Consider the following 11,846-nt stretch of genomic DNA (forward strand, 5'->3'; position numbering starts at 1 on the left):
ACCATACGATCCAGCAATCCCACTCCTAGGAATATATCGTAGAGAAATAAGAGCCCTCACATGAATAGACATATGCACACCCATGTTTACTGCAGCATTATTCACAATAGCAAAAAGATGGAAACAACCTAAATGCCCATCAACAGATGAATGGATAAACAAACTATGGTACATACACACAACGGAAAACAATGCAACAATAAAGAACAATAATGAATCTTCAAAACATCTAACAACATGGATGAATCTGGAGGGCATTATGCTGAGTGATATAAGTCAATCACAAAAGGACAAATACTGTATGAGACCACTATTACAAAAACACATGAAAATGTTTCTACACAGAAATAAACAATCTTTGATGGGTACGAGAGAGGAGAAGGGTGGGGACGGAAAAACACTAGATAGTGGTTAAGTGGTAACTTGGGTGAAGGGTAAGACCGTACACAATACTGGGGAAACCAGCACAATTTGACCAGGGCAAAGTCACAGAAGCTTCACAGATACATCCAAACGCCCTGAGAGACCAAGCTACCAGGTTGAGGGGTTGGGGACCATGGTCTCGGGGGACATCTAGCTCAATTGACATAACATAGTCTATAAAGAAAATGTTCCACATCTGACTGTAGCAACTAGGGTCTTAAAAGCCTGAGAGCCATCTAAGATACATCTACTGGACCTATCCCGGCTAGAAAAAAGGAGCATGAAGAAGACCAAAGACACAAGGGAAAGATTAGTCCAAAGGACTAATGGACCACAACTACCACAACCTCCACCAGACTGAGCCCAGGACAACTAGATGGTGCCGGTTACCACCACCAACTGCCCTGGCAGGGATCACAATAGAGGGTCCCAGGCAGAGCTGGAGAAAACTGTAGAACAAAATTGAAATTCACACACACACACACACACACACACACACACACACACACACAGAGACACAGAGACACAGAGACACAGAGACACAGAGACACACAGACACACACACACACCAGGCTTGCTGGTCTGATAGAGACTGGAGAAACCCTGAGAGTATGGCCCCCTAACACCTTTTTAACTCAGTACTGAAGTCACTTCTGAGGTTCACCCTTCAGCCAAAGATTAGTCAGGTCTATAGGGCCAACAATAACACACGTGAAGGACGTGCTTCAAAGTTCAATAAAGTATAGGAGGCTAGTGGGCACACCAGCCCAAAAGCAAAGTTGAGAAGGCAGGAAGGGACAGGAAAACTATGAACGTAAACAGGGAACCTGGGGTGGAGAAGGGGACAGTGTTGACACATCATGGGGTTGGTAACCAATGTCACAAAAGAATTTTTGTATTAACCGTTTAATGAGAAACTAATCTGCCATGTAAACTTTCACTTAAATCACAATTTAAAAAATTGTTGAACTGGCAAATGTTTTGTTATATATATATTTACCACAATAAGTTTTTTTTTAAGTTATAAACTGGTATATAGTGAAAAGTATCCTTCCTACTCCTATTCCTAATTACTAGTTCCCTTTTCTAAAGGCTTTAAGAGATTTTTCATCCCTTCCCCCCATTTTTACATGAAAGGCAGGATATTACATATGGTTTAAAAACTTGCTTTTTCACTTAATATATTCTGAATATCATTGTACACACAAAAATTCTTTACTTTTCCAATACAGAAACGTACTATAATTAATATGTTAACTCCTACTGATAGTCATTCAATCTCCCCTGGTATTTTGCTATTATCAATGAAGTTGCAGGGAATAATCTTATATATATCCCATTTTTAGATTTTTCATGTAGCAGACAATGCTATTTTAGATATTAAATGATGAATTGGTCAAAAAGCTTAAAAACTACCTTAGTTTCCATGTTGAGGAGGTGAAGTCCTTTTATATTCACTCCTACGTACACAGGAATGACTTTATGATTGCTAGGGCTTGCCTTTGTAAATATCTGTCCTGTGAAAAAAGCTGCTCCATATGTAGGAATTTCCCAACAATTCTGTAAGAACATGCGCTGAAGATGATGCATTTCTTTACTGACACCCTCACTTGTACTAAGATTCTAAAAACAAATAAAGTAAAATAGAAGAGATGTGAGAGAGAAAAGAATGCATAACACAAATAGGTCAACTACGCAGTTTTTCAAAATCAAGACTGCCCCTAAAGAAGAATAAAAGTGACTGAGATTATACCAAGAGTATTTTTTCTTTTGAGATTTTAATATTGGGGGGAAAAAAATATTGAAACTTAAAAATATTGTTGCTATCTACTCTAAGTGCCTCATGGGCACAGACAGTATTATTTCATCTTTTTTTAATCTCTAGCCCCTACTACCAAACCAAAACCAAACTCACTGCTGTCGAGTTGATTTTGACTCATCGTGACCCCTCGTGTTTCAGAGTAGAACTGCACTCCACAGGGTTTTCAATGTATCCAGCATAATAGAAGTACCCAGTAAATGTTGCCTGAAAAAGCTTCTATATTATTAGAAATACAAATATCTTTGCTGCTTTCAGTTTCAGGCATGTGAACTGGAAGATCTATTTTTAATTTCAGGACTATAAACTTCATATATATATATGTTTAAAACAAATTAATAACATCAACAAACTTTCAACTAGGCTGTAAGATGTCTTTTTACTTCTATTGAACAGCTTACCTTATATTCATGAAGGATTCGGTTTGTCCAGTGAGGTGCCTTACTTTTCAATTTAGTGATAGGTACAATGGATTTTAGATTTTCTTCACTGTAAGCAAACATGCCAACATCCTTTAACTAAATCATCTTTAGTAACTAAAGTACAATTATCATTCTGTCAAAAATGGTTTTAAGTATATAATATGAATTTTAAGCTGAAAAACGCTATGTTGTAAAATATCAGAGAGCTCTAAAAATTTTAAGCCAAAAGCCACAACTCTAACATCAATTTAGAGCAATGTTTCTTCTTTCAATAAACACAGAATATTTTTAAAACTTGCAAATCACAATAAACAAACTTCAGATGTGCTAAAACCTCTGTATTTTCTCTCAAGGACTAAACATAAAAGCTAGTTTTTATGATGTGATTCCTAACTGCATCTGCCTTACAGTATTTTTCTTCTACTTTTTCAATTTTTAGTGAACTTATTTAAACATATAGTAAAGAAAGATATATTAAAGAAAAAATATAAATATACTCAAATGTAAGAAAAATAACTTTGAGGAGATTATATCTTTAGGAATGCTTTACTATAGTAGTTTCTTTTCTCATTCTATGCCTTGTATTATTTAATTCCAAACCAAGTTACAAATATTTCTTAACATTTTTCAACTTTCTTGGTTAAACAGAATCATGAGCGTGCACAAGATCACACATTGTATTAAATACTCACTTTAGGAAACCTTGCTTGTGTTTCTTACCCTCATAATTTCCATAAACTATTTGTAACAGTAGGCTTGCCAATGTTATCAGTTTAGCATCAGGTGCTGTATAAAAGCCCTTCAATAAATTATATCTGGCTTCATCAAAGAGAATAAGAATAGCTAGTGGATCTTCTATCTGGAAAAAAAAAAGTATAATTTAGTTATTGGGCTACAATTTCCTACTGCAAATGTGCAAACTGTCATTGTCTAATATGGAAAAACTACGTTATTTGTACATAAATGAGCTGTTAATTGCTTTATAGCAAGGGTTGGCAAACTTCTGTGAAGAGTCAGATAGTAATATTTTAAGTTTTGTGAGCCATACAATCTCTGTTGTAACTACTTAACTTTGCCATTGTAACATAAAACCAATCACAGATAATACATGGGTGTGGTGGTATTCCAATAATACTTTATTTATAGATAATAAAAAGAGAATTTCATATAATTTTTCACATGATGTGAAATATTACTATTCTTTTGATTTTTTTCAAACATTAAAAGAATAAAAAACCCATCCTTAGTTTGCAGGCTAAAAAAAACCGGCAGCAGGCTGTATATGGCCACAGGCTGTAGACTGCTGACCTCTCATTTAAAGTCTAATAAAATTAACATCAGTTTATGGATATGGGTAATTTCTAGTACAGTTTTACCTAAATTCTTTGTATCCCTGAAACATTTCTCTATTACCTATGCTTCATATAATATAGTAATGAATCTCAAAGGAGAGAAAAGGAAATAGGTCAATTCCCATAAGGGTACATGTAGTTTAAAAAGCTTAAAACAAACATTTTTATTTGATTAAAAATACTTGGCATTTTCAAATAACATTAAAGGAGAGCATAAGATATATTTTTTAAAGTTTTTAAGACTATAAAGTTTCACTTTACTCAATAAGATTAACAAAGATGGAGAAAAACTAGCCTAGAAAATATATTTCTTCTTGGAAGTAATCATTAATTATAAAGTTTCTAAATGAATATTTAAAGTATTTCCAAATATAATTTACAATGATTCCAACTCTTCACGGTAAAAATGGTTTTGACAAACTAGCTAAAATGATTCTATTTTTTCTACCTTATAATACCCTATACAATATAAAATAACTGAAACAGCTTATACTCATGAAACAACTTCAAGAAAAAAAAAATGATATGGCGTGGGGGACTGTTCTAGATTAAAAGAGATTAAAGAGGTAACAACCAAATACAATATGTGAAACTTGACTAGATTCTACAGAGTAGAGCTAAAAAACACAAAAGACTTTCTGAAACAGCTGAGGAAAATTTGAACTTGGGTCAGATATTAGATGTTATTACAGAAATATTAATTTTATTAGGTTAAAAATGGTATGTGGTATGTAGGTATGTCCTTGTTCTTAGGAAATGCATGCCGAAATATGCAGGGATGAAGTGCCAGGATGTCCGCAACTTGCTTTTAAATAGTTCACAAAAAGAAAAAATGAAGCAAATATACCAAAATATTAACAATTAGTACATCTAGTGACTAATATATGGTGTGAACTGTATTACTTTTTCAACTTTCTTACGGGTTTTAAATTTTTAAATAAAATGCTGAGAAAAAGACTGACTGAAATCATATTTTTCTAATAGAAATTGAATAGTGAATTTGAATTCAGAGTTTGAACATGTAATAACAGTTATAGTTCCTAATAGTGTGTTCAATGAGTATCAGTTAATAACTATTATTTTCTAATGAATTCAGGCTGTTTTCATTCTAAAAGAAGCCTTCAATACTAACCAATAAATATAATTCTTCTATCTTTCAGATGGTACATGCAGAAATTTCTTAATTACACAATGAGTAAAAAAAAAAAAAAAGGCAATTAGTTTACTAGATGAACATGACATTCTGATTTACCTTAAGAAAAATTTACTAAGCCTTGTTTTGCTTTTCATTTGCATCTATTTTTTATTATTTATAGTATAATTATGCAATTTATTTACTGTCCAAGTATTGTCACTATTGCTCCTTTCCTCTACCAGTCAATTTAAAAAAAGAGAAGGAAGACAGACTGAAAATACTTAGGTTATTTGTAGATTTTAAGTATCTAATACACCTTTTATAAATAATCAAGACCTTAGTTTTTGGTAAACTTCATACAAATCTCTATGCAACTCCCAGTATGTTTGGCAATAAGGATCAAATCTATCTTCTCTTTGTTAATGTAAGAGGGATAATATAAAAAATAAGAAGTTAGGTAAAAAACACTTTATCAAGCTTGGACATGGCTGGTGAAATTTACACGAGCTGAAATTTGCTTCCCCTTGCGTGTTTAATGGAAACCCTGGTGACCTAGTGGTTAAGAGCTATGGCTGCTAACCAAAAGATTGGCAGTTTGAATCCACCAGGTACTCCTCGGAAACCCTATGGGGCAGTTCTGCTCTGTCCTATAGGGTCGCTGTGAGTCAGAATCGACTCAATGGCAATGGGTTTTTGTTTTTTTGTGTGTGTGTTTAATATTCCCTTGGATAAAGAATCAGGAAATGCACTGAAATTCTTTTTTTTCCTTCACCAAAGCTATGAGACTTGGGAGTCATATTTTCTTTCCAAATTTCACAGCTACCACTGTATTTAGACTTTCATACCTAGATTATCTTGTTGCAATCGCTTAGGTTTTTCCCTTATCCATCTATCCTAACCCAAAACCCATTACTGTCACGTTGATTCTGACTCATAGCGACCCTATAAGACAGAGTAGAATTGCCCCATAGGGTCTCCAAAGCCATAAATCTTTACAGAAGCAGACTGCCACATCTTTCTCCCGTCCCATCTATCTTACATATTGCATTATCTCGCCTTTCTTCTAAAATCTACAGTTGTTCAAATACAAACATACTTGTCTGATAATCAGATCTTTTTATGAAATGTAAATTCTATTCTCATTTCTCATTTTTTATTACTATCTACATAGCTTTGTGCTTGAGTTAAGAACAGCTACTTGCTGACTGTTGAGAATAACTTTCTTATGCCCCGTTTGCATATAATCTTCTCCACCAAGAATGTTTTTCCTGTTCACCTCAACATTAATGTCACTTTCCTCCTTCAAAATTTACACATATGACTACCTATTGATTAAGTATATCTTTGACAATAATATAGCTGCTATGATTACAAATATACTGTACGTCTTTTCTAACTATTGTAGGTTTTTTCTTTTCTGTATAATTTGTCTCCCCATCTGGTTACTAATTTTCCTTAGGATAGCTTCTCTATTTCTTTTGTATTCTTAATACAATGAGGGCAATAATGAAAAAAAACTAACCTAGGACTTCTCAAACTCTACCAGTTACTACAGGGGTGTGAGGACTGAATAGGAAAACAGAAGTAAAAACCCTTAGTACAGGAAGAACACAATGTTAGTTTCCTTTCTGCCTCTAGTGCCTACAATAAAAACTTAATAGATTCTGTGCATTTAAATGACTATAAAAAAGATTCCCAAGCAAACCTTTTTTTCCACTTCTAAGGGAAGTCTCACATCTCTTCTTAGGAAAAGCTGTGGTGTTTCTCTTTGGGGATCCAAATTAGTCAATTCAGCAAGTATTTCTGGCCAGTCACGAACATGTTGCAAGGGTTTATGGTAAGGCTTGAGCTGAAGGCCTGAAAAACATCTTTCCTTTTATAAATGGTAATGTAAAAATAAATCAATTACATCAATGCATAGAAACCTTGTATTAAACTATCTGCACTTATGAACTAAATACACATAAAGGTCTGAATGTAAATCAACACTGATTTTAATCATTACTACCATCCAATCTGAGGTTAATTGCTTTTGTTTCTAAGAATATAAGAATCCTGAGAATAATTGTTAAATAAAATTTATCAAACATATATACATCCTTAATTTCACTGTCATACATTTAATTATAATACAATCAGTAGAGTTTAATGTTTAAAAAAAATACATTTAAACCATTAAGATAATCACAACAACCTCAATTAAATCCTTAATACATTTGCAACATTTAGTCTTCAGAGACAAATCTAGAGCAACATTACATTGATTTTAAATAAAAATATTTGCTAAAAAAACTAATATAAGGAAAAAGGACATTTCTGTTCCTTTGAGGGGAGGTGAGCCCTGAAATAAAGGCAAGTTGTAACAGCACTCCATTTAATGGCATTCAAATCAAATGCCACTGCCAGGGAAAGAAAGCTTTGGTTCTTAAACTTAAAAAATGCTTTAGGCATACTTTGTTATATATAAATTTATAAAATGTTGAATTTATATGGAATGAAGAACAAATGAGCCATGTTCATTGCCTAGAGGTTCAGCTATATGGGATTCCTTAACTTATGAGCTTATTCATCAAACTAAAGGAGAATAAATAATAATACAGTAATAAATATCCCGTGGCTATGCTGTAGCATCAGTAAACAGCAAGGCTAGCTTCTCATTTGGAACAGAAGAAAAATTCGGCCTTCAGCAGTGCAATACTTCACTAAAAGATATCCCTCCAATAGTACTCACATTTTTATTATTCAAAAACCTCCCCTAATTTATAGAAAAGAAAAACAACACTAACAACAACAAAACACCCATAATAACCAATATGAAAAAAAGTAACTTCAAACATGAGTTATAAGTGAGAAATCACTATACTTTTTCAAAAGCACAACAGTAACTGAAAACTACTTCAAAATCTGCCTTTGCTGGTCAGGGCCACAATAGATGAACCCTGATAGAATGGGAGAAAAATGTGGAATAGAACCTCAAATTCCTTTTAAAAACAAAATATAACAGACTTACTGTACTGGCTGAGACTGGAGGACTCCCTGAAACTATGGCCCTGCAATACTCTTTAAACCCTGAACCAAAACTAGCCCCTGAGGTCCCCTTTCAGCTAAACAACAGACTGACTCACAAAATAAAGGATATCACCCATGAGTACTGTGCTCCTTTTAAAAAATCATCTATATGAGACCAAATGGTCACTAATTACTTTAAAACAAAAATGAGAATGCAAGGGGGCAGGGAAACAAGATTAATGGAAACGGAATAACCAGAACAGAAATATTGAGAACATTCATCCATTGTGAAGAAGGTAACCAATGTCACTGAACAATTTGTGTTGAATGGGAACTTGAAATGCTGTGTAAACCGTCACTGAAAACACAATAAAATATTATTAAAAAAATACATCTGTCTTTGCATCAATCATTATTTTACTAAGAAATTTTAGAAAAAATATTAGGCAACATATCCCAGTCAATAATTGCTGGTTCTCCTTTAAAATTCCAATTTTATGAAAAAGGTTGTCTTCTTCCTATCAACTTTTCCAAATCAAGGCTGTGACACAACATTCACTTCTGGACAATCTGCCAATAGTAGATGCAATAAATTTTCTCACTAAATGTTCCTGTTAGTGGTTTTTGTTTTAAAGATAGGTGAGCTCCTAATATTCCTAATTCTACCTACTCTTCAGAATAAAAAAGAAATATAGGAACAAAAAGAAAGACAAGAAATGGATTATACAGCATAACAAAATAAAATTAAAATTCTTATATGCTTTTTTAATGGATTTTACATGTCTGCTGCTATTTAAGAGCCAAAAACATTTTCAAATAAAATATTCTCTGGAACCAGTTTGAATGTAGCAGCTTGGGGGTCCAGAGCCTTACCTGTTTCAGTAATTTGAAAACTAATAATTTCTATAAGAGAGAATACTGCATTGTTTGAAAATTTAAAACCCAATAATAAGCATACGCTATACTTAGGTTTATCACTCCACTCTTGAAAAGAAATAATTAGGTTTACACGGTAAAGCCTACGAAAGGCAGAACTTGTGTATGATGGAAACCTGTCAGAGAAGGAAAACTCAAGTATGTTTCACTAAAATAAGCAATAGAAAAGTGGTAAGACTGCACCTTGTCTAAGGTGGAAAACTTGCGAGACCCCGAAAAACAAGGCAGTACCGTTGAGTTCCGGCTCTCACAGGTTTCACTGTACAAAAGAATAAAATCTTCCTTACTGAGATTTTCTGAACAGATCCAAATAGTGAAATATTGTTGTGTTTCTTGAGAAAGACGCATTCCTTCCATAATCTGCTGCACTGTTGTATTATTTCCATGTTTCAGCTCAACAGAACGGTATGATCCATCCATTCTGTATATTCGAACTTTTTCATACTAGGACAAAGAATGATAATACATCATGCAACTTGCTTAACAAATATTTATCCTAATCCAAAAAGATACTTTACTTTCAATTTCATATGCTTTATTATAGATTTCAAACATGGAAAATATTAGAAAAACTGCTTCAAGCGAGAATCTGCTGGCAATATTTAAAAAACATTTTCTTTCCATTATTTGGATTTTCTCAGATGTGCTCCTCTGGATCTTCCATGATTAAACAAGTTTGGGAAACTAAGATAAGTGGCTTTTTTCTTTTAAATATTAAATTTCAAACTCTTCTGAGAGGATGCTTTAATCTTTAATGTACAATGTAAATCTTCATATGGGTTATATAGTTTGTTTATTGAATCCTCTGTTAGACAAGTACCTCATGAGTCTAGTGGGCCACAAATCATACTGTAGAAATGTGTACCAGCAATAATTTGTTCTAACAGGAATCTGTGATAGAAGATTTTGCAGGTAAAAGTTATGGAACAATAGACTTTGGGCCAGGTTCTTTCCTCCAGTTCAGAGAACAGTAGAGAGTAGTGGTATTCTCAATACTTTTTCACTGTAATGGGAAGAAACTGCTGCATAGGAAAATTAATAACAGACATCTATCTTTGATTTTACTGTTTTTTTCTTATCCATGAAAAAAGCCTTACCCAAACTGCAAAAGCCTACCAGAAGCTGCTCTATAGCAATGTAAATTTTTCTTTTCCTGCTAAAAAGGACAGTTGTCAAGCCATTGCCTCTAAATTTAAATCTCAAAAAGCCTCATGGTTGCAGGCCTCATGGTTGCAGGTGGGTGGAAAGCCAAATTATTAGCAGCCAGGCCAGAAGTAAATTGATACCAGCTGATCTCAGTAAAGGGGGCAGGCAGGGTTCCCTTAATCATGTTAAGATTAGCCAATGGTTGATAGTCTATATTTCTCCGTCCTCTTCTCTTTATAAGCCTCACTGTACTTGGCTTCTCTGAGCCATTTGCTTTTTCTGGAATCAAAACAGCTTCCCTATATGCATACAGAGCCCTGGTGGCACACTGGTTAAGAGCTATGGCTGCTAACCAAAAGGTCAGCAGTTGGAATCCACCAGCTACTCCTTGGAAACCCTATGGGGCAGCTCTACTCTGGCCTATAGGGTACCTATGAGTCAGAATCCACTCAGTGGCAATGGATTTGGGTTTTTTTGGTTGATATGCACATAGAATCACTATACAGAATAAATCTTATGTTCAAATTCCAGTGAGTTTTGTTTATTTTTAACTCATCTGATGCCCTCAAACAACTTCCAGGCCAGTTCATTTTGGATCAGTGTATCTCATTCCTCAAATCTCATCCTATCTCATTTATTCAGTATATAAAAATTATGCCAAGAATAAATATATAGGAGGCAGGACCAAGATGGTGGAGTAGTCAGATGCTTCCGGTGGACCCTCTTACAACAAAGACTCGAAAAAACAAGTGATTCAATTATATACGGCAATCTGGGAGCCCTGAACATCAACAGCAGAGTTGAGGAACGGGACTGAGTGGCAAGGAGAGGGAGAGACGGTACGGAAGCAGTGAGGCAGGCAGGCAGGCAGCTGTGCTCAGGAGGTGCGTTTTCTGCACCAGGAGAGACCCAGCTGCTGAGAGTCTGCACGGCCACCCAGAACCAGTGAGAAGCAGCCCTCATTGGTGAAAGATAAGTACCATAGGGAAAAACCTCTCTCTCGTTTACCTCCCTGCTCCCTGCTCTGTACTGGGTCTCGGACTGGCTTCAGCAATTGCCGAGTCCCCTGGGCCGGAAGAAGGATCCGTCACACACCCAGAGCCATTCTCCCTGCCTTAATGAGTGAATAAACTAACAAACGGGGGAGAAAATAAACTGCCGGCTCCCCTAAGCCAGGAACGCAGGGTAGGCACAGCTCGTTTGCCTAGGCACAGGCATAAGGGATCCATGGACTTTGAGTGCCTTTCCCCCTGCAGAGACTTGTGTGGGCCCATTGCAACAGCGTAGGCCCTCATTACTGCAGTACAACAAGGTATGTACCGTAATTCTAACTTCAACTGTTTCAGCTGTGAAGCGGCAGATTCTTGGATATTTGACACTGCTCTGCCCATTAAGCAGGGTCTTCACCTACCCACATCAGGGGCCTGAGGACTGGTAGCTCCAGCCACGCCACCTAGCCTCCTGTGGTAGGTGGCCCATGAATAAAAGGTGCCCCCCCAGTCCTTACAGCCAAGAACACTGGGTGCTCACAGTTTGGCTGCAAAACCCACCCACCTACGCAATCTAGGGAACAGGGACACGCCTTCCTCCTGGACACTCGGAGG

The 11,846-nt window shown here is 35.4% G+C and overlaps 1 protein-coding gene across 3 annotated transcripts in view; it reads right to left on the minus strand.

Annotated features, from left to right (window-relative positions):
• Window positions 1–11,846, minus strand: part of KRIT1 (KRIT1 ankyrin repeat containing) — a 71,448-nt gene that overhangs the window by 35,310 nt on the left and 24,292 nt on the right. For all 3 annotated transcript variants that reach the window (XM_023724635.1, XM_004389651.3, XM_023724634.1), the window contains exons 11-15: window positions 9,384–9,540; window positions 6,857–7,008; window positions 3,357–3,523; window positions 2,644–2,731; window positions 1,840–2,046 (exon numbers count right to left, since the gene is read on the minus strand). In XM_023724635.1, coding sequence (XP_023580403.1) covers window positions 1,840–2,046; window positions 2,644–2,731; window positions 3,357–3,523; window positions 6,857–7,008; window positions 9,384–9,540 — 771 coding nt within the window. The remainder of the gene's footprint in view (window positions 1–1,839; window positions 2,047–2,643; window positions 2,732–3,356; window positions 3,524–6,856; window positions 7,009–9,383; window positions 9,541–11,846) is intronic.

Source organism: Trichechus manatus, unplaced genomic scaffold (assembly GCF_000243295.1).
Source record: "Trichechus manatus latirostris isolate Lorelei unplaced genomic scaffold, TriManLat1.0 scaffold00253, whole genome shotgun sequence".
NCBI lineage: Eukaryota > Metazoa > Chordata > Mammalia > Sirenia > Trichechidae > Trichechus > Trichechus manatus.